General features: G+C 36.1%; 1 protein-coding gene across 1 annotated transcript in view; it reads right to left on the reverse strand.

Moving 5' to 3' along the window:
* Window positions 1-24,298, reverse strand: part of C2CD5 (C2 calcium-dependent domain containing 5) — a gene marked incomplete at its 5' end in the record, with an annotated part of 56,748 nt that overhangs the window by 4,268 nt on the left and 28,182 nt on the right. The window contains 14 exons of the mRNA XM_010019986.1: window positions 609-710; window positions 1,735-1,785; window positions 3,276-3,362; window positions 4,407-4,494; window positions 5,253-5,342; window positions 6,903-7,001; window positions 8,054-8,115; window positions 10,486-10,549; window positions 11,296-11,436; window positions 11,764-11,928; window positions 13,007-13,193; window positions 14,847-15,038; window positions 16,763-16,858; window positions 19,344-19,458. Of these exons, the coding sequence (XP_010018288.1) occupies window positions 609-710; window positions 1,735-1,785; window positions 3,276-3,362; window positions 4,407-4,494; window positions 5,253-5,342; window positions 6,903-7,001; window positions 8,054-8,115; window positions 10,486-10,549; window positions 11,296-11,436; window positions 11,764-11,928; window positions 13,007-13,193; window positions 14,847-15,038; window positions 16,763-16,858; window positions 19,344-19,458 (1,539 nt within the window). The remainder of the gene's footprint in view (window positions 1-608; window positions 711-1,734; window positions 1,786-3,275; window positions 3,363-4,406; window positions 4,495-5,252; window positions 5,343-6,902; window positions 7,002-8,053; window positions 8,116-10,485; window positions 10,550-11,295; window positions 11,437-11,763; window positions 11,929-13,006; window positions 13,194-14,846; window positions 15,039-16,762; window positions 16,859-19,343; window positions 19,459-24,298) is intronic.

A 24,298-nucleotide genomic window follows, 5' to 3' on the forward strand; every position in this document is an offset into this window, starting at 1 on the left:
AAACATTGAGGCGAGTAGCTGCACATACAACAATCAGTTATAAAGTGAAGGTAAAGAAAAAAGTGCCAACATTTTGGAATACATATTCTGCTGGAGGAACAAATTACAGGAAGTGTGAAAGTTGTTGTGTTTCCCCAGTGCAGCATTTTCCATTAAAACAGATATTAATCTCTGCTAATTTAAGCAAGATAGTCAGACCTGTGGCCAAAGGACTACTGAAAAATAACTCACCACTTGCTAATTTAGTGACCATTGCCTTGACTGTCACCTTGGTGATTGCTTCCTGTTTCTCACCAAAATTTTTCCAAGATCATACATACACCTACATCCATGCAGTGTATGTTATATAATTAGTAGGCGTACACATTTATCGATAACTAAATTTTACTAAGTGAACAGAAATACTATATTTTGCTTTTTATGATACTGGTTCATAACTCCTATATTAGCTTACAAAGACATGAATAATGTCGGCAGTTTTCACACTCAGGTAGTCATTCTACACGTGATCTGCAATACTATTGCTGGGCAGGGAACTCCACTATTCACCACTGGGAAATCAGAGATATGTCTCAGATTATCATAACGTGGTAGAAACAGCCGCCTACTTGTCTTAATTGATCCGCGCCTTATGGTCTGAGCTTTCAGTTTAATGAGCTCTATCCAGCTGTTGCATCTGTCTGCAAAGGAACTGTAATCAACTGACGTTGCTGAAAACACAGACAGAAAAACAAAAGAAAAAACAAAGGAAAAAAATATGGATGATGTCTCTTGCTCATCTCAATGCTCCTTCTGAGGAAGCAATTATCTGTGTCTGAGAGAGAACAAACATCCCTTTCCAGGTCTGTTTAAAGGAAAAGTTACTGTATAAGGTTTGACTTGTCCAAACCAGTGTACCGATTTCTGGTGATGTCCCAGCTGTGAACCAACTGCCTGACTGGGACTTCATCACTGAAAAAACATGCAAATACAGTCATTAATGACTAATGCTAGATTTTTATTTTAATCTCATGTTAGGTACTAAGTTTGGCTTTTTCAAGTTTATTTAAGCCTTGTTTAATCTTAGTTTTCACTGCTGTTCTTTTCCTCACAAAGAGCTCCTGTCATGATTTAAACTTCCTAACTATCTTTATCAATATCTAACCTAAAGACTGAAAAAAACCCCCTTGGTGATGAAGGTAAGAGTCACAAGCTGAAACAACACCTCAGTTTTAAATACAAATGAATTTTCCTTATAAAATGCTGCCCTCATTCCCCACCATTCCCCCTCAAAATACCCCCTCTCCTCTGCTATCATTATGATGAGAAGTAGAGTTGTTTCTGCTATGACTTTTGGTATTAGTTGCAAGGATGTTTGCATATCTTTAAAAAAAACAAAAACAAAAAACAACAAAATTTTTTTGCAAACACAGTTTCTTCATTATCCTGAAGAAACAGAAGGAACACATGCTAACTTCAAATTAAGACAAGCAAAAAAGCTCTCTCTCAGGAAACTAATTTTCTGTCAGATAAAGTGATATCAATGTATCTGACAGAGAAACCCTTATTAACAAATCTGACTTTTGTAATTAAAAAACACATCAAAATATTACGATATCATTAAGCCACACCAGAGCATGCATTCTCAGTTAACTAGTAAACACTTCCTGGATTAAGACACATCCAAAAAGAGTGTACCAATATCCCAAGAATGCTCATTCTGTTCTGGCGTAGGGCTAAATTAAGTAAACTCACCTCTCTGAGCCGCAGGAATACCTGCGTGAGAACTTGCACCCTCCAGGACTTCTAATAAGACAAAATTAATTCCATTGAGGTAATATATGAGCAGAATCATGTAGTACAGGACAACAGCTTTGTTCTTATAAAAATAAATTTTTAGAGCAAAATATATATACATATTCTGTATATAGTATATTATGAACTTTGATAACACATAATATATTAATATAAATAATTAACTTTACAAAATCTGCCTTGCTATATGATCATTCACTAAAGGTCCTTACTATATACAGTTGTATAAAACTACTCTTAAAATAACTATCTTAAGTATGTAATAAAGGTATCAACATATTAAATAAGCTGCTAAGTAAATAGAACTACAATTAAACCTGGAGTCCACTTGTAAAGAAATGACAGATGAAATAATCATCTAGTTGAAAGCCTCTAAAGCTATGTACAGTACAATACGGAAGGTAAAGTACATCCCGAGAAGCGATATAAATGAACAGGCTACCCTCTACTGGTCAATGCCCATTATACAAGTAGCAGAGTCTAGTGAAAAAGACACCAGCCAAGAATTTCTGGATAGCTCCTCTTACTGAAAATGAAAGGTTAACAGTATCATAATGTGACCAATTAAACGCTAACCACACACAAATGCATAAAAATTAAAAATAAATTGAAAAATACAAACCAATATTATTCCTGAAATTAAACTGGCCTCTGAAAATACAAGTAAATGTGGCTGGCACCCTCCTTTATGCAACTCATGCAAAGGGCAAAAAGGAAGCTCTCATATTTTACTAAAAAGAACATTTACAATAACTCTTAGATACTAAATTGCCTATTACTAGCCATTTTGGTGGGCAGATAATCCAAAACCACAGAGGAAGTAAAACCAGCTGATTTCAGTGAGTAACAACCTAATTTTTAATACAGCCACAGAATAATTGTGACAACTATTCTCGAAATGCAGCTCTATCACAGGCAAAATAAAACGACTGTTTCAACAGCTAAAACAAGTTGCACTGTACAAACTGTTTACTATGCAAGTTTAGGCTCTTTTCACTTAGAAAAGAAAAATTATGCAATTTTGCTCAGCTGAACAACCAGTGTTTGCTAGATAAGGTAATGCCCACCATGAAAACAATGAGATTAATTATCTGAGGCTGACAATACATGGAGTTCATTTATATGTGCCATTTGCAGAAGTAAAGCAGTATGAGGCAAACATAATTATTAAGTAATTTGTAATTCTTTAAGTCAAATGACACGCAACACCCAGTTGCTTGCAGCATTTTCGATAATATAAATGCAAAGACAGAGGAACTACAGGTAATCTACAAAAGAACATACACAGAATGATTATCCAACCCATCTTATGTGACTCTCAAAAAATTCAACTTTAGGGATGAACATATCCATTATGTTTAGGTAGCAAGAATATTTAAAGCATGTAGAAGTACAGATATTTTAAAGCTACTGCAACAATGAAAGATCAGAACTCAGAATCAGTAAAAAACAATAGTTCAGCATTCTGCCATTTAACAAACCTTTAGCTGGTGAGAATGGTTGAGAAGCAAGGGGATCAGAGCAAAGTTCCAATGGAAATTGTAGCTGTTCTTCATTGTCTGTAGATGCTTCAACAAAGAAAACATACCCAATTGATAATTAATTCCCAAAATAACATTTGCTACTAATAGTAAGCACTCCAGATTCAATTTAGTCAGGTCTGACCAGAACAAATTTTCTCAATATATGCCTGTAGTGATGCAGTTCTGGACAGTTAGGTATCTGACAACAAATCCAGCTGCAAAATTAAACAGAACCCATGTTCTAGTAAACAGAATTTGATTTAGTATTTTCAGGAAAAAATATTATGTCAATTCATGCATTTTAGTTCCGATTCTGCAGCTGGAGCTGAGTTAACTATATATTACGTTAAACAGTAGCAATTTATTTCCCATAAAACAATTTACTATTACTACTGAAGTAAGGTATAACTGATGTTTTAGAAACATATGGCTCTATCTATCTAATTCTATTCCTCAGAATGGATTCTCTTCAAAGTTCTGTCTAAATTCCAATATCCAGATTGCATGCATACATACATTTCTAGCTTCAGATGGTGCTTCATTAGCAAGATGACATATGCAGATTGCAGCAGTCTCTTCTACTCCCTCTATAATGCTATATGCTTCACTGATCTCCAAAAATATGACTGACCTACTTAAAGGTTTTGGGAAGGTTTTCTGAAGCATTATGAATAATCTATTTTCTGCCTTCTTGAAGTAAGGACAAAATTTGCTACTTATAAGAACAAGTATTCTCTAATGACTTGTACCACGTTTCGAAATACAATGGGAATGACATCATCTGTTACACTACTTCTTTAGAGAAAAACATTCAAAGAAGGATGGTACACGGAATAAGACAATACTTTGTAATAAGAAAAAATGTTAACAATGTAAAGCAAATACAGAATACTTCATAAATAATTCATCCTACTGCAGGTCACATTTATGAATTCTAAAACACTCTATGTTATAACTCTATGATTTTACAGGATATCCTTTTAAAAATGTGTGTATGTAATTGAAATTAAAATGCAAACTCATTAGGTACTTGGGGGGAAAAAAGGAAAGAAAATCATCTCCTATCTTTACATGCCTCACAACATTTACCTCTTTGCTGTGATTTTTCTGTAGGGCCTCTGCTGGTTTGCAATGCTTGGTTTTTGTCATATGTAATTGCAACAGCTGTGACTGCAATCTGCAAATCAGAAATAAGGCATATTAGCTAACTTAATCTCATGCAATCTGCAAAACTGATTTTGCAAACAAGGTAGACTTTTACATAGAAAAATAATAGGGAAAAAAATCTAAGTAGACATACTAAAAACCCTTCACAGCATAATACACAGAAATAATACTAAAGTCCATTGTCAGCACATACACCTGACAGTGTTTGTCCCAGATTTATGATTTTGTTCATAAACTCTTTCCTTGGTGATCTGACATAAAAAAGAATCACAAAAAGTCATTACAGTTTTATTTGTAAGAGAAAAAGAGATGTTTAATTGAACACAAGAATGATACTATACTTCTAAAGAAAATATTTTCCTTAAAAATAACAAAGCATATCACATCACCTTGAAGCCGCAAGAAAAAAATAGTAATGAAAGCATATTTAGCAAAGCAGTGTGCCATATTCTTGTAGCATATGTGGTAACACCTTTTAATGGATATCTAGTCAGGTCTTTTCATTTACTATCCAACTAAAAAGATACACAGTCTTAAGGAGCATTGTGCTCATGAAATGCCATGTGGTCCCATGCTTCTTAAAACTGGTGAACTCCACAGGCCATCCTTTTTCTTCACCTAACATGCCTGTAAGTTTTACTTCAGAATTCATCAGACATACTAGTATATCAAATCCTAGCTTAGCTTACTCTGAGCAGCAAATGTTCATTAAAGGCTATATAACTGGCATGCCTACATGCTGAAAGTCAAAAGAAGCAGTTTACTTACCTGAACTAATTCATCCTCTGGTAGAGCAACTGTAAAATTCACATGACAAAGGCAGCAGGGAACCATAGATCGTAGTTTAAAATACAAGCTCTGTTGAAGACAAAATACTATTTGTGTTTCCCTAAGAATATGTATGGTTTATTTCAGAGAATTAAAGATCAAAACTCTTTCATAGTAGAAATCATGTAATCATACTAATCTTTTCTTGAAGAAGACTTACAGGCATGACTGGACTTGTGCAAAGCATTCTCCACTGCAATGCACAACATTCTTGTCTCTAAACGGGAGATACATAAATTTAAGGGATGGACCACCAAATGGGTAAGGAATTGGCTGGATGGCTGCACACAGAGAGTTGCAGTCAACAGCTCAATGTCCAACAGGAGATGGGTAACGAGTGGTATCCCTCAGGGGTCAGACCTGGGACTGATCCTGTCCAGCATCTTTGCTGGCAACAGTGGACAGTGGGTTTGAGCATCCTCAGCAAGTTGGACAATGACACTAAGCTGTGTGGTTTGGCTGATACACTGGAGGGAAGGGATGCCATCCAGAGGGACCCTGACATGATTTAGAGGTGGGCCAATGACAACTTCATGAGATTCAGCAAAGCAAAGTGTGAGGTCCTGTACCTGGGTTGGGGCAATCCCAGGCACAGCTACAGGCTGGGCAGAGACTGGATTGAGAGCAGCCTTAAGGAGAAGGACTTGGGGGTGTTGGTCGATGAGAAACTGAACATGAGATGGCTTCACTGTGCACTCACAGACCAGAAACCAACTGTATCCTGGGCCGCATCAAAAGGAGCAAGACCAGCAGGTCGAAGGAGGTGATCCTGCCCCTCTACTCTGCTCTCGTGAGACCCCATCTGGAGTACTATGTACGGTTCTGGTGCCCTCAACATAAGAAGGACATGGAGCTGTTGAAGCAAGTCCAGAGGAGGGACACAAGGATGATAAGGGGGCTGGAGCACCTCCCATATGAAGACAGGCTGAGAAAGTTGGAGCTGTTCAGCCTGGAGAGGAGAAGGCTGCGTGGAGACCTCATCGCAGCCTTCCAGTATCTGAAGGGGGCCTACAAGGATACAGGTGAGGGACTCTTCATCAGGGAATGTAGCAACAGGACAAGGGGTAATGGGTTTAAACTTAAACAGGGCAAGTTCAGGTTAGATATAAGGAGGAAGCTCTTCACTGTGAGGGTGGTGAGGCACTGGAACAGGTTGCCCAAAGAAGTTGTGAATGCTCCATCCTTGGCAGTGTTCAACGCCAGGTTGGACAGAGCCATAGGTGACATCATGTAGGGTAATGCATCCCTGGCCCATGGCAAGGGGGTTGGAACTAGATGATCTTAAGGTCCCTTCCAAGCCAAACCATTCTACTATTCTACGAAATGTCAAGATAAAATGCAATCTACTGTGTAGCAGTCTATTTCTAGATTATGCTACTAGTCAGCGGACTCATCCAAATTAAAAAACCTTTGGAAATCTTTAATACATTAAGAGGAATCTATCTTTATAGCAACTTAAGCACTAGTCACAGACACTTTGTAGTCTAATTCTGAAAAGTAATTACAAAGAAAATTGTATTTCCAGTATAGCCTGATTTTACTTTGTTTCCATTGGAACAATTCAAAAAATATCTGAAATAAGATTCTTACCTTCAACAGATTCTCACAGAGATCATTAAAGTTCTTATTAAGTGTTTGATTTGTTAGATTAACGTTGCTTAATCTGGATACTCTTACTGCTGTGAACATCTAAATTAGAAACAAACACACTTTAATTTTTTCCCAATATGTGCTGCTATGTTATATTAAAAACAAAACAAATTCATAAAGAAGACAAATTATGCATAACAGGGTGAGGGAGAGGGAGAGAGTGAGGGATAAGGAGAGGTATGGAAAGGAAGGAAAAACACTGTAGAAATATAAGTCAAGTAAAATGCTTATTGCTCATGAAATTTTACAAACAAATGGAGATTTTTCTGTGAACTAATGCATATGAATATATATTGAAGTGTTTACAGAAGACAAGAAATATTCTATGCTCTTCTTACTTGCCTCATAAAGGAGTCATTCTACCTGCTATGTATTTTTTTAACTCCTGTTAAAAATTATGTTAAGTGTGTGCAACAATGTGGGCAATAATGGAAATGTCATATACACGTACACGGGCAACCCCACCAACCTGAGAGTATGCTGCTGGAGCATACTGTTTTCAGGTTTGAGCTGTGCCTCTGCAAAGCAGTCTTGCATTGTGCCAATTAGGTCAAAAAGCTCACTTAGATAGATCTGTTTTAACTCACTCTTTCTGAGACTGAATTCTGTCATACAAACACAACAGAATGGATTTAAATGTGTTTAAAACTAATTTATGAAAGGAATTTCTCTACTCACTAGATCGGTTTTATCTAATTCTTATTTACCTTAGCCTATTAATGATATCATATCAGTATTTCACACTAAGTAAACACAGTCAACAATTTGTTTCTTTAAAGAGGCTTCAAAATCTAGCCAAGCTCTTAAAAAAAAAAGCCCAAATCCTTAAAGTTCTGTTTACTGTAATTATTTTCTAATTTTTTTATTTTTATACTAGGTTCACTGTTATAGACAGCATGGAAAAAACCCCACAAAGAAACAGGTTCTCATACCCTATTTTTCTTGCCAAAATACTACTTTTATTTCTAACATGAGAGTATCCTTTTGATTTCTCTTTCAAAATTAATGATCTCCAGTATATATGTAAATTACTAAAGGATATTTCAACATGATTGGGAAAAAATATTTTCATTTTCTTTTAATAACCTTACTTGAATTTCCGGTGTCCAGTTATTTATACCAGGCATAATTTCTGTGTTGCAACTGTAAAAACCTGTGAAGAAAATATTTGGGAAAATCTGTGTTGCTCACTGAAATATAAAAATACTTAAAAGTAACTTACGTGATTTTACTTGATGCTTTGCAAGTATTTTCCCTCATGTGCCTTTGAATATTGAATAATATACCAGAAATCAGACCAACATTCAAAAAACAAACATGGCATCTGAAGAATACAATATAACATAAAAAGAAACACATGCTTCTTGTTATTCATACTGCAGTGACAAAAAATGGATAGGAAAGCTGGAACTTTAGTTCTGAAACACTCATTCACTGCAGAATTCTTATTCTAAATATTTCTCCAACAGCCAAAAAGCAAGGCCACCAATGTCACCATATTGAGGAACATGAAAGAAGCTACAATGGCACCAAACGCAACAGTGACAGCTGCTCCACATGGGGACTGGGTAGCTCACAGTTGATGCCAAGACTAACTGGTGAGACAAGCTCCCTGAGCAGTTCACAGAACCCACAAAAAATGAAACCCCTGACTAGTTGGTCCTCAGCAAGAAGAAGCATTCAAATAAGGTTTTTTAGCTCTGTTGAAGGCATACTTCCTACTTCATGCAAGAAGGATGAACACCCAAAATCCACTACTGCTTTGCCTAGTTTCTAATAGATAAACTATGTACAAATGAGGAAACTTACTAAAAAGTTGTAATAAGAAAAGCCAAAAAGCTAATCTTTGATAGAGAGCATAGAAATGCTCTAAAGATACTACCTAGAGAATGAGTGCAAGTATCTAGCACTTACTAAGAGAGACTTGAAAAGACCAAAAAAGAGAAGAAGAAAAGCATAATGACTAAACAGCAGGGTAAGAAAAGTTATAAACAGCCAATAGGCAATGCTGAAAATCTAAAGATACAGCTAAATGGGCACAAGAGAAAAATCTGGTAGGGCCTATGTAAATGCACCAAATGAGCTAGAAAAGAAATTGCACAGCAGCTTGCAGAAGGTACAAATATCAATAGATTTTCTTTCAGAACATCAAAAGCAGACATCTTCAGGTAGTGAGGTGCTTTTAGTGACTCAGACCTACTAATTGCCTAGTACAGGTATCTGTATTACTGGCCCATATAAGCTATGTCAGAAAATGGAGTTCATGGGCATATGACAAAGACACTGCAGAGGAACTGATACCACTTTTCTAAATAACATTCATGGCTCACAAGCTGTCAGCAGCATGTAGACAAAAGGCATCTGACTGATACAGTCTTCTCTGTACATCAAAAAGCATTTGATAAGATTGATCACCAAGGACCCTAAGAAACTTAATATGCTGAAGGATAGAATGGAGTACTCTTGAAGGAAATGTAATTATGATAAAACTGGAAAGAGAGGGTCAAGATACATGGTCAATTTTCACAGTGGAGACATCTGTAATTCAGGACTGTATGCTTCCAACATATTCATAACATATCTGCAAAGAGGATAACATGAAATAACTGTTGATTGCCTTATTTTAGGGTAGTAAAATCAACTGCAGCAGGACCTAACAAAGGATAATCGATGAGGAATAAAAGATGTGGTGGTAGTAATAGATAACTATGACAAGGATAGTTCTGAGATCAACAGTACTCAATGATAAACACTGACAACAATTATTAGGAAGAGAACTGACACATGCTCAGATGAAACATGGGGAAACTCACAAAAACAAGAGAGGGAGGACAAGGACAACCAAATGTACTGAGTAACTTCCATATAAGAGAGAACTACCTCCAGAGCCAGGACTTCCATCAAGGAGGGTAAGACAGATATCTATACGACAATAAACAGCATAAAGACGACTGACAAAGCAATGATTCCCTGTTCTTCCCAATGTTAGACAAAGAAAAAAGTGGCTGATAGAAACCAAGTGTAAGAAGCTGGCTCTTGGGTGGGTACACATCCTGATGCAAAATTCTATGAACACTGAAGGCACACATGGGCTCAAAACGCAAACAGCCAAATGCCTAAATTGATAGTATGGCACAACCACAAAGCAAGGAAAATATAAATGCACTTGTTGAATGAGAGTGCTGGAAGGGCAAATTGCTCACCTTAAATAACATTCTTGGAATACACCACCAATCTGTCAGATTACACGGCTACAAATTCTTAAAGACCATTTGTCTCTCTCTACTTCTAATTTCAATGACCCTGAAACCTAGAAATTAGCCATTCAGTCTAAATATTGTCATCTATTTTGCCCCATACAACCTGGGGCTTTGAGCAACCTGCTCTAGTGGAAGGTGTCCCTGCCCATGGCAGGGGATTGGAACTGGATGATCTTCAAGGTCCCTTCTAACTCAAACCATTCTAAGATTCTACAATTTTACAGCCTACAGTATAATTTAGAAAACTACTGTTTTAACTATACCAGAAGGTGGTGGAGCATCTGTCAGTAAAGAATGTACATCTTCCATTGCATCTGTATCATCAATCTGAAAAAAAGAGTAATTGATAATAATCATGTTGCTGTTCCACTCCTAAGTCTCAGAAAAATAGAAGAACTTTGTCATCAAGAGATCTATACCTGGCAATTAAGCTGAGATTTTAAAAAGGGATTCCATCAACCAGACAGACCCATAAATCATAACTAGCAGCCTATGATACGCTTAACACTTGAAAAATAGTTCCCTTAATTAAACTGTATTAAAAATAAAGCAATGTGCACAGAACACACAGAAACTGCAACAGGTAAGACAAGAATGATAGAAAGACAATTCTAAAAACAATTTAAAATGCTGAAGGTTCCACACAACAAACTACAACTTTTTCCAGCTAAGGACCTTTGGCTACTGGAGCTCTCATAAGGCCTGGTTTATACTGATGCGATCGTTCTCTGCCTATTCCAATGAGACATAAGTCATTGTTATGAAGTGTGACAATACAGAAGCTCAATGCTTATAAAAATATATCTAAATTTTGGATAAGTCATGACTGCTGCTTGAAGTAGGCAGAAGCGCATTTCTTAACAGCTGTTAGTTATTATTCCAGATATTGCTAGAATAAGAAAAAGAGAGACAATGGAAATCCATATTTAACATTTTCCGCTGATACAAAAAGCAAAAATTTATATATAATTTAACAAATGCCTTTGAAGGTAAGTGAGAAAACTTTTCTCCATTTTTCATATATATTGCAGGAAAAGAGAAATATGAAAAGGAGTACTGAAAACATCCATCACCTCCAAGACAAAAGCATCCTTCTTCCCATGTGAAAGGTCTAGCTCTGTAACTTCATCAGAGCTTTCTGACTGAGATCTTAATAACCTGGAACGTTGTCTTGGCTCTGGAATGGGAGACCCAATGATTTCTTCAGGCAGCTCCTAAAAAGGATATAAAAATTAACAGTTGTTCTATGTAGCTTAGAAATAATTTCAACTATAAGCAATCTGTTAACAGTTCTAAGAATCAGAACATTCTGAAAACAGTTTTACTGAGAAATAAATCTAAATAAGTACAAACCAATTTAGTTATGTAACTTAAGAGATCTGAAAATTCCAATAGGTTTGCAAAATATAGTGAAAAGAACCTGTATCTCTGTTAAAACACAACTTACGATCTGAATTACTAGCTCAGTAAGAATTCATGGATATACATGTTATATATCTGTTTGACTCAGAATGCTTTAAGAATATAAAAGCTTTACTTACTGGAGGATTAATCTCATAAAGTTCTTTGTTTTTTGCTATCGTATCATTTATTTTCTTTTGCATGTGAGATATATGCTGTTCATAGGTGCCGTCATTTGGAGTCTTCCCAGCAATCTGAATACCACCAGGCGTTGGCAAAGCTGCTAGATACACACCTGTTGCAGACTTTTAAAAAGTCATTAAGAAAAATTACATAAGCATATACTTCCAGTATTTTCATATGAAGTTTTCCATGATGCTTATGCTATAATGTACAGCACCATAACACACACATTACAGCATGATCTCTTCCCACAGTAAGTCTCTCCTGTTCACTTATGAAAAAAAAAAACCCCAAAAAAAACCCCAAAAAAAACACCACCCCACCCCCCCAAAAAAAAAAGAACCCAAGCAAACACTCACCCACCCCATCCTATTCTTTTAATAAAGTCTCTCCTTCTCATGGGTCCTTCCCAATGTGGAGCCCTTAACCTACCTAAACGTTCCAAACAACTATGAATTAAAACCTCTGCTGTAGTATATTTTGCTTAGGCAAGTGATGGTTTCAAAGATTTAAAACTAGGCCAAACCACTTACAGTATTACTGAAGTCATGACAATCCCATTTCTATTTACAGAAAACAGATCAACAGTTCAGATAAAAGAACATGCAAGCCAGTCAATACTGATGCAGGAAGAAGCAGCATACTTCACTATTCTAAGCCCATATGACAGAATGAGGTTAGAAAGTATTGTTAATGAACACTTCATGACTATCTGTGAGACAATCCTGATCTATCGTTTACTTCTTAGGTGCCATCAAAGAATATGCAACAGAGCTTTCGTTAGCAACTAACCAAAAGATTTATTGAGACTTTATTGATCTTATTTGTCATGAAATTCTAATGCAACTTGAGGTACAGGAATCTCTTTGACAGGACCTTTGAAGAACATTGTATTTTCTCTATAATTTATGTCATTAAACCATTTAAAGTTTATTTTCCTCTCATCCCCTTTCTAATAATTTAGTCCTCCAAAAGAGTTTCAAGAGATTCTGTAATTCTTTCTGTGGCGCTGAAAGACATCCTGTCTTGATTTGTCAACAATTAGACACCTCGTTCCTTTCCATGACTTCATATTTATTCATAACTTAATATTATGAATATTGCTAGTTACTCTCTATTCCACAACACCTGTTTGTCTTTCTGTGCTGAAAAAATACTGTAAGAAAGCAGAAGAATCCCAATACTAAAACAAATACTTACTGCCAGCCCCATTAGCATATTTTCACCCACAGTGATCTGAATTCTCAGCCCAAACAGAGCATTCATTCCTCTCAGCTTCAGTTTATTCATCAGTTGGGTGTGCACTTCATATTCCATAAATGGCAAGAGATTACTGATAGATGTTGCATTTGCTTCTGCTTGAGCTTTCTTCTTTAGGCGGCATAACCTGACAATATGAAACAGTACACGACATCAGCAGATCATCAGTTTTAATGTACTGTTGAAGACTGAAAGTGATCACAGCAATTTTTTTCCCCTTGTATGACCTATCATAGAACAATCAGTTCTTTTTCAATGTATTTTAAAATCCTGAAAAACATCAAATTCTTGTCAAGACCACCAAGGCAGGCTGAGGCACTGAGTCTCAGTAAGTAAGATTTGATTTTCATTTTTAATAGAAAACTGTATATTTATATTAACAATAAAAATGGGCCATACAGAAAGTAAATTTATATATAAAACAAAAGTCAGAGATTATAATCATAAATCTTAAAAACAACTCAGGTGAGAAGGGACTTCATGAAGTCTCCAGTCCAACCTCTTGTACAGACAAATCACAGTCAACTTCGAGCTCAGACCAGGATGCTCAGAGCTTTATCCAGCCAGGTCTTGAAAAGTCCCCAGTGATTGAGATTGCATACCTCCTAAGAAATCTGTTCCATTGCCTGACTGCCCTCATGGGTAAGTAATTTTGCCTTATATCCACCCTGAATCAATCTTGCTTCAACTTAGGCCCACTTGTCTCTCACTCTCGCACTCTGCAGACCCTAGCTATACATATGCTCCATAACCTCCTAATAGATACTGGCAGGCTGCTAAGGTACCCCTCAATTCTTCCTCTCTCCAGACTGAACAAGTCCAGCACCCACAGCTTCTCCTAACTGGGCAGGTGCTCCTTATCCCTCTGGTGACCCACCAGTGAACTTGCTCTAGTTTTCTGATGTACATCTTACTCTCACAGGGCAAAACTGGACAGGTATCATTTTGTTCGGTGTCCCATTCATTCTGGTGCAACTGGCAAACTTGAAGGGAATGCAGTCCATCATTCCTTTCACAACATGAAGCTGTTCAACAGGACAGATCCCACTGCAGACTCTGTTACACTTATCATGGCCATCCAGATAGGTTACGGAACATAAATCACTACCTCTCAGCCCAACCATCCAAACAGTTATTTATCCCTGTAGTTAGCCACCCATACAGACTGTACATAGCTAACTCTTCTTTCTTTCCCACTGTAAACCACCTTATCCCCTTTTCCAAATTCAAATACCACAGCATAAACTGGACATAGCCAACAATTCTACAGAGATGATGTCCAGTTACGGACATCAGCACAGAATTAACACAACTGACTTAAATGGTTCATTGAGTTCCTTGTGCAATAGCTGTATGACCACACTAACAGTTCCAAACAGCAAGTTAAAGCATGACACTCTTACATCCAGGCAGACAAAATACAGCAACTCCCACAGACATTAAAAAAAGAAAAATAGGCAGAACATTAACCAAATGTCCATCAACATGAATAAGTTACCAGATTGTCCATCAACACACACAACATATAACAGGGAGAGGAGAAGGCTGTCCTCCTATTACTCGTGTATCCTAGCACACTGTCATTAACGGAGGTTTGATGAGCAACCTGGTTTAGTGGAAGGTGTCCCTGTCCATGGCAGGGGAGTTGGAACTAAATTATCTTTAAGATCCCTTCCAACCCAAACCATTCTGTGATATGATTCTATGACATACTGAATTTGAAAGAGGAATTCTTTCAAAGATCTCCAAAACTTTACTAAGTAAACATTCTGATAGATACCTTGCTTGAATAAGACATCCCTTCCCAATAACTATTGCCTCTAGAGGAAGATCTATTGTGGTGAAAAGAACATCAGGAACTTTTTGTTTTCTGCAGTTGTAACAGTAAGTGAGGTGAGCAGGGAATGGCATGTTCAGTTCATCATATGGTATATGGCAAAATCCACAACCTGGTGGTGAAGTTTCTTCAATCCTAAAAATACATTATGAAGAACACATTTAAAACATCTGCATTTTATTAACAAGGATCAATATATGCATATGTGTATAAACACCTATAGATACACCTATTAAAATCATACACTGCTACCTTATACCAACATGACAAGTATTGCATTTTACAAATTAGAACAGAATTAGGCTGCACGCTACTAGAAAAAATGCTATTAAAACCCCTCGCATTGAACTTGTTATACATGGATCAAGAAATGATACATACAACGACCAGCAATTTCTAAAACCTAAAACATTACTGAGCTGGCTTTAGGCACCACGATTTCTAAATGTAGTCATGGTACAACAGTTGTACAGAGAATCTGCTGTACCAAATTAGAAGTCTTTTACACAGATTGTGTCCAAAAACATACACAAACTTAATGAGCAGAACATAACAAATCAACCATCCTACTGAGAAGCTGCACAGTGTGTATTAACATTTTACGAAGAATAGCTAAATTATTTCCTAATACAAGGTAATAGGTAAAACTTGTTATTCACTTAGACCACTTGGTCCCCCACCTCCCTATGAAATATCTAGGAATAACCACTATGAAAATATGAACAAGGAAAGCATAGGCTAACTGCATTACTGCAAATTTATTCTATTTTGCATAAACAATCCTTCTCAGTGAATTCTGAAGAGATGCTTAAGCAAATCTGACAGATATGGAACATTTGTTATTACAGGCTTCGGCAAGTATATTTTGTGTCAAACACAGGCTTTGTCTGTTTAGTTGTTTTACCTTCCTTTGGCATTTCTAATCTATACCAAAACTTTTAGTAGCATCAAAAATACATATTTTGGTAAAAATGCAATTTTCCTCATACTATGAACATAACTTTTTCTCTCAGTCATATAATGAATACAGAAACAAATTTTTCTTTTTTCTGCCTGTTGTTTTCAGAAGTCTATTTATACAAGAAGATAATGGCGTCTTGCTAATGAAGTAAAATAATAAATAATACTATGGTGGCTGGGTTATTATGGAAAACATAATGCAAGTGCTAAGGTGTAATAAATAGCCTCATTTTTGACTACAATAATCCCTTGAAATATTTGATGATTATCCTGAAAAACATGCAATAAATTGCCAATATGCTTTAATTATTTTTTGTAAAAAATAACTGTCAATACACATTCTTCAAATTTTATTTGCAAGAACAGAAGCAAAGGGAAACTTCATGATTTTCCTTCAGTTTTATGATTTTGTTCATTAACTAAAACACACATCTACAAAAGTCTGGCACCAGCTCTGGTTTACAACCAAGCTATTTTATCTCCCATACAGCTCTTAAATAGCATAGACAGAGCACATATACACGTATTACAGCCACTGCAGTTTGTGTCTTACATAATTTATCATACATCTGTCATTTTTTGTAGAGTGATATAAAGTTCTGAAAGATACCTGGAGAGCAGCAAAGAAAAAAACTGAGTTAGGATCTGTGGTTAGTAGTCAAATGTGTTACCTTATTCAGACTGTTAGAAATAAAAACAGAATATCTAATTTGGTGCAGAGTTCCATTACTTCTGTTGTTGTTGTTGTTAGTGAAAAGCAGTAAAGTGGTTGGTCCCGCATCCTGCACTGTAACTCTGTAACCTACCCTAATAGAGAAGAACTATCTTGGCTCTGAGGAAAAAAATCAATCTCTCCCTTCTCTGACCCTATGGAAAAGAAGCCAGGCTGCCATGACAACCTTTGTTCCAAACAGCCTTCCATGGTGCCATCCTGAAGAAACCTAGGGTTCAGTACAGCTGCTGTGCCAGACGCGGACAAAATACAGACCTCTTCACTATAAGAGAAAAGAATTACAACAAAGTGAATTCCTACTACTTAGTGCTACTTTTATTTAAAACTATTAACAGGCTGGTACAAAAGTCTCAAGGAATTCAATATAAATAATTCAATATAACTAATAATTTTGTGCATTTGTGCAATTTTATCCGTTAAATCTCATAAACGATCTTCTTTTAGTATTTAAACCATTGTATAAGGAAGAGATTCAAAAAGACTTTAGAGCTTTGCCCTATGTTACAAATAATACGTTGTAACATCACAAAGGCTAACCAGGTTTAAGTATGGATTTCAATATTATAGTTAATAATGCAAAGAAATCCAGACAACCAACAAAAGCAAAGAAACATTATAAAATCCCCTGTGCATAATTGTTTACCAAAGTAAAAGGGAAATTGAGAGCCTCATCCTCTCAAAAACATTCATTTTCAAATGAAGTTACAACACAACACTGACAAGGGTGCTTCTTGGGAGGATAAGAAGTAGCAAAACAGTAAAATTTTACTACAAATAACAGTACCTATAGCATAGAAAGTAACTGATCATATTGATGATTTAACATAGTTAAAGCTGTCAAAAGTGCAAACTATGATCACAGAGCTTTTGCTATTTCTGAAATTGTTAAATAAGAAACAATCTAACATGCAGTACTTAAAAATCCTATATTGGAAAAAAATATGGAGAAAAGCTTTCCCACATTTTCTGGAATGACGTATGTGCCTTTTTGTTGTTTCTCTTTCCAGAATTATTTTTCATACGTAACATGTCTGGCAGACCAGTACTTGCAGACAGAGACTTACTCTTTAAGCATGGAATAAAGCTGAACTGGCAAGTAACATGGGAACTCTAGAACTATTTTGTCGACAATCAAATATTACCCCATTAAATTACTTAAAAAAAAAATGGAAGTGTGAAATAACCCAATAACTGACTGCCCATCTATAATCTGTACATTCCTTCCACATAGCTAAGGCAGAAAAGAATACTAAATATTCATGCTTTTTACAAGGAGACTGACAGTCAGTGGAATAAATCTTTCATTTTCAGTGCAAGTTCATCCCTCAGTGATGGAAACTTGCACGCTGCAATTCTGAGGTAAAAATATGGGCTTTAATACACCAAGCAAGACAGAACCTAACCACACAAGGCAGCATTGGGAAAATAAACCATGCCTTGTCAGTAAACTAAGTTCTCTTTCTTATTCTGCTAGCACAAGCACTTGACTTCCAAAATACAAGCTTTGTGAAAAAACTGTATATTCGGTGGGTTTTGTTTTGTTTTCTACCTGCAGTGAAGCAATAAATGCAAAGGAGCAACAAATGTGAAGCAGTCAGTGCTGTTGCTTTCAGATTAATAATTTCTGGTTATCTTACTATTTTACTAACGGTGTGCACTGAAGAAAAAATAAGAATGTATAACTCTGTATTTCTTTCTTCAACTCATCAATTGTAAAGTGAAATGAAACTTCTTTTTCCAAATTTTTTTTAAAAAGAAAAAAGAAAAAAAGAATAGCAAATCTTTTCTGCTTTTTCTTTAAAGTATTCAGGCAAAAATCAACTTGACAGAAAATAAATTCAGATGTTCGAGTTTGCTTCAGTTACTTTCCCAAAGCAATTCAAAACAAGTAGCGAGCCAGAGTACTTCTCTGTTTGATAACCAGTCAATACACTTGGCCCCAGGATGAGCTCTTCACAGATTACTTTCTGGAGCTAGAAAGAGACACAATCTTTCCTGGGCCACAGAGAAGGACAAGTAATTAGATGAGTCCCAAATTATTTCTGCTAATCTCCAAGCCTCTCACAAAGTTTGTTATTAAGCCACCAAAATGCACAAGATTGACATTTTCTTAGCCAAAGGGAATACAGTAAGACGCTGGAGTTTTGGCCTGAATAGGATGCAGGGTTGGTGGGTTCGACCTCACAAAGACTACCGCAGAGCTGCAGTTTAATATGTTAAACACCACTGAGATACTGAAAGACAACAATAATTACACACGTTCTCCAGAAAGAAATACAGAACTTTTACACCTAAGGTATTCTAAATCTATCAGGCAGCATATTCTCCTTTAATTTACAATTAATACATTCCTACTAAAGAACTTGTGCCTTAAGTTTGAAGTTTACCATCTAAGTACTGGTCTGCCAGTTGTTACCCAGTAATGAATCTACAATACATACACTTTCAAGAGTGGTCTTAACTATTTAGGTAGACCACCTCTAGAAAATTTCATACATAAATCAATATTACTACCAAAGCAAATACAAAGGTTTGAATTTTAATTTTTTTTTTCTAAAAACCCAAACCAAAACACATTAAAAAAAAAAAAAAAGCACAATACTGAAATCTCAAAAAGTTACTTCACAAACTCTCTGAAGTAGGTATATTAGACAATACAAACAACTGTGTTGAATCATTTTTAATCCACTGAAGATGAAATAAATTTTCTCTGGCATTTTGAAAATCAAATCATCATCATAATTTACCAAATGCTAGTTGATTCACTGTAGCCCACTACGGCATGACAACCCAATGCCTTGGCATGGGATTTTATTTCTTGTCTGATTTCTGCCCACCATGCATCTCGTGTTTCTGGTTCATCTGAAAGACAAAGTATAAATCAGTTCACTATTCTGCACCATGTCAACATAAAGCTTCATGCAATTCATCTGAAACATTGAATTTTTCATGTTTAAGAGTTTTGTTATATCTGGATACTTTTTATTTCCTAGCTATCGCACCTCAAGCAAACACTAATGCGGCTTTTTCATGCTTATCAATTTTCTTGTTTATCACCCACATAATAAGTTCTGTCAGATTACTGCATTCTTGTTGCTGTCCATATGACAAATAACACCAAAATACTGGAGATACTGTTCCAATCTCTACCCACTTGAAAACCATACCGTCAGTTCCAACAACATGAGAGATGCATGTAACTTACAACAAAGCATCACAAATACTCTGTAATATCAAAAATGTAGTAGTAGTAATGAAACAGTATTCGTAGTAATGAAGTTGTATTTCACTTTGGTACACACTTGATACCTTTGAAATAACCTCAATAGTTTTCCTACTGCAAGCAGTTCTGTTAACTGTATTATCACTAATCAAACACACAGCTCTGTGGTCCTTATTTCAGAATTTCTAACTTTGAGAAGCCACAGTTATTTGAAACTGCTTCTACATTAACAACATTAAGTACAAGATCTATGTTAACTATGTGGTTTTTGATGCCTTTTTGCTTCAGTATCCTGGCAACTGCACCTTCCCTCTCCCCACCCCAGACTCTAATACCCTTTATTGTCTTTGACCTTGTACGTTAAAATGTTACCCGCTTTTCTTGAATACTACACAAAAAATGCAAAAAGCGTGCTACTGGAATAAGCTTATAAAATTCATTTATTTTAACTGTTCAGCAATTAGTTTCCCAGAACTAAAGCTCATCTCACAAGCTTTTTACATACAAAGTCAATGAGTATTTCATTTACAGTTAAAGAGTTTGTCAACTGTTTCTCCTTTCAAAGTGGCTTACCTGTACCAATGAACTTAGTTGAAAACTATATTAATTGTTGACGGATAAAATAAGGGAGGAAACAGTAAGAAACAAAAGGCACTCTGATGCTACAAAGGGTTTTGAGCAGCTATATTCTTATACAATTTCCCTGAAATCAATTAAACTTTGCACAGACTTCGAACCATTGAGATCTCCTTGTTGAATCATAATTAAAATATCAAAATGTCAAAACCTGAGTTTCATTGGGAACCACTTTTGTATTATCAGGAATATTATAAATACAGTGTATGATAACCAAATATCATACACTAGGTTCTCTGACAACGTGACAAACAAAAATGAAAGATGCAGATATACACATATTTTGAAATTTACTGAAACAAAAATATTGTACAGCAAGACATATTTTTTCATGAATTGACCTCAACTTTTCATTTAGAACGGGCATTCAGCTTTCTAAAATAAATTAATGATCACTTTCTAATTAAAAACAAGAGCACAGAGGTATGAATACTCAACTATTACTAACTTCAGACGTTAATGCTTGTATTACAGATAGCACTGTACTGACTAACAGCACCTTTGGATGTCCAGACTAAAGTTTATGCAACCTTTGCTTTAAGAAATGAATACTGAAAACAAAAAAACCTTACAGTGACCGGTCTTAGGAAGGTTCTCCACAATCAAGACAAAAATATACACATTAAGACACAAACCAGACTGCATCAATAATGTTCCATTACATCCAAGTTCACCTTCAGCAGGTTTCAATGCATTACTAGTAGAATCTCCAGACACTGCACTTTGTGGTCTCTCAACGGGAAAACACTGCTTAAACACTCACTGATTACAAAAATCAGATGCTCATTATGATACACAGTAATCCTGACTCAGATGGCTAGAGTACCTGCTAGCAAGGTCTCACACTTTTCAGCTTTCAAAAGATAAGACTCATGCAGAAATAACCCATCACACCATAGGGCTGAGGTTCCCAAGCTCACTTATGAGAACCATTTGTGGTACACAAAGGAAAATGGGAGGCAAGATGTCTCTCTTTTGCATGCACACCTCTGTCTGAACAGACGGTGTGACTGCTGCCCAGTTAACAGCAGTTGTGGTAGGCGAATGGAGCAACTTTGGAAATCTATTTTAAGGCAAAAGCTACCACATCCGACAAAATGAGAACCAGATGGGAGATACGGGACCACAAGCACATTCTGCAAACGTTATCACTAACTCTTTATGGTAGAATGGATATGGGTCTTGGGAGCAACTCCTCTTTCCCCATCCAATCATGGACAAGAAGATTGCTTACCAGTATTTCTCTCTATAACAGAAAAGAGTCATAGGAGAAGTGGTTCACTATGCAGAACAATTCTTGTTCAATTAGACATGATCAGAGGCAGCTGGCTATAAACCTAGACTAACAGCCATACAACTTTTTGTACTTCACAGAAGAACACCTGCAAAGGAGAAGTAACCTTCTTCTAGACATAGAAACAAAAAGCCAATTTTACTAAATCATCACTTTTCACACTTTTAGGTACCATTTGGCAAAAACTGCTCCTGCTTGTCACCAATGACCTTTCTAGGACAAAAAGTGCAAGAAAATGTGAAGTCATGATGAAGGAGTTGGAAGTGAGAAACAGGTGAAGTGACTGGAGATGAACAGGGAAAGTGCTGTGGAATAAAGAATAAGATTACAAACAAGAATATGACACCAAAAAGGTATGTAACCACAGGAAAAACTAAAACAGAAAGAAATGTTGAAAGGGAAAAGATATGCTTAAGGGGAACAGAAAAGGTAGAAATAGTGACGGGTCCCAAACCCTATGCAAACATTCAACTTTCCTCCACATAAATTTATAGTTTAATTTAAAGTTTAGGAATGAGTTTCTAGCAGAGTTAACAGAACTTTCTCACCTAAACCATCTAAAAGAATGCCACATCATAACAGAAAGCACGTATCACTGTGAGGTTGCTCACCACTGTCTTGCTGAAGTGACATCTAACTCTTTACTCTGCTCAGTATCAGAATTAACTATTAACTAGAGTAACAGAACATTTTTATTCTTATTAGAGATAAGAAAAAATTTCCAGCCATTGTCTTCAATGTTATCTTTCAAGAAAATCCAACAAATTCTAATTGCACAAGTTCAAAAATTTCTCTAAGTCATGCATAAACAACTGTTTGTAAAGAAGCCTGGGTTCTCTGCTTAAGACATTTAATCAAGTGGGTTTTTTTCTTCCAGAAGGAGGCCAAAAATACAAGTCAGTATGTTTATAAATACTGTAAATTCACAGTTTACATGAACTTACCTTTGCATATTAAAACACAAAATGATTGTCTACAATTAAAATCAAACACCATGACATTGCAGTAATAAATTGATACAAAACACTGAATGCAGTGCAATGTGTAGCATTCATATTCTTCTGACAAATATTTTCACAAGCAGCCTTTTTTGACACATGAGCCACACAATTTCACATGGGGATGCCATTGTAGCATTTACAAGTTTAGTAAAGCTAAGGATTTACATAAACAATTAGAGGAGTTAGGGAAGCAGGATGGCATGTGTCCAGTACACTCCGTAAGAGTGTCTGTTGGTTTTTTGCTAAGGCAAAAGCTTAGGAACTAAGGGTTTGCAAAGCAGATTCAGCAGACAGTAGCCAGAAACGGTGGGTATTTTGGCGCATGCTTGGATCAGGTGACAGTACAGACTGAAAACTATGGCAGCTCACTGAAATGGTTACAGAAAGTAATGGCCCTGGATTCTAGGTGGAAGCAAAAAGGCAAGCATACATAGCACTCAATCACAAGCTTTTCTAGCAAATCTACCAAGTAGTTTATAGCAAGGTTTATCTACAACTTTCAGAAAAAAAGTCTGCAAAAGTTACACTGCTCTTATGAGCCCTTTATTGGAAACCAAAGGCTGAATATTAAACCTACTTTGATTTTTTTTTCCTAAATTGGCGTATTTGTAACAATGTAGAACCAAAGCACACTGGTTCTTCAGTTGAAGACTTGAGAAAATGTCAACAGTACAATATACTATCAAAATCATGCCAACTCAAACCTTCTCCAACTGAAACTTTCCAAACTTACTAAACAGTATTAGAAGATACAAACAGTACTGTATTTATTTTGTACCCTAAATGTCCTTTGAGTCAGTTCTATCCACCACCAATTCACCTATCATTTTCCTTCAAAATATAAGGTGGACCTCTATGAAGCTGTACTGTTGACAGGACAACATCCTGTCCAAATTTTTCACCTGAAGATAACCCTAGACACTATCACTACTTTCTGATTCACAAGAAGCAACACCTTTCCAAAGTTATTTGCTAGAGGTTCACTTGTATGGGGCCTTTCAAGGTTTAGCCACAACCTACATTATGCTAGGTCCATACAGATTTCTTAAAACTGCAGAAAAATTAAGAATGGTCTCTTGACTGCACAGATCGTACTTAAGAGTTACTGTATTAAAGCTGAATCCCTAGATATCCTGCGACAATTACTCTGAAGGAAGAAGTGTATGATTAATTTCAACCTAGAATAATATTGTATAAATTAGTAAATATTCACATTTACAATGTAACATTGTGAAATGAGGTGGACAATTGTACTATGAATCGTACTCATTGTTCTGTTGCCTCAAAAATGGCACTGGAGACCCCAATAATAGTCTGTCAAGTTTAATCTCAGAGTCTTTCACTCGGCAAAGCCATTATCCACACCTTCCTTATCCCCTTATTCTTGCATCTTCTTTAAAAACTATTAATCTGCTTTTACAGATGGAAGTGTGCGATTTCTTTGTAGATTTGTTTGGTGGTTTTGGGTTGGGTTTGGTGGGTTGGGTTTGGCGGTTTTTTTGTTTCTTTGTTTTATCTTTCTAAAATATTTAGTGATTAAATAACTGT

The sequence above is a fragment of the Nestor notabilis genome, unplaced genomic scaffold (assembly GCF_000696875.1).
Source record: "Nestor notabilis isolate BGI_N333 unplaced genomic scaffold, ASM69687v1 scaffold12480, whole genome shotgun sequence".
NCBI classification, from domain to species: Eukaryota; Metazoa; Chordata; class Aves; order Psittaciformes; family Psittacidae; genus Nestor; species Nestor notabilis.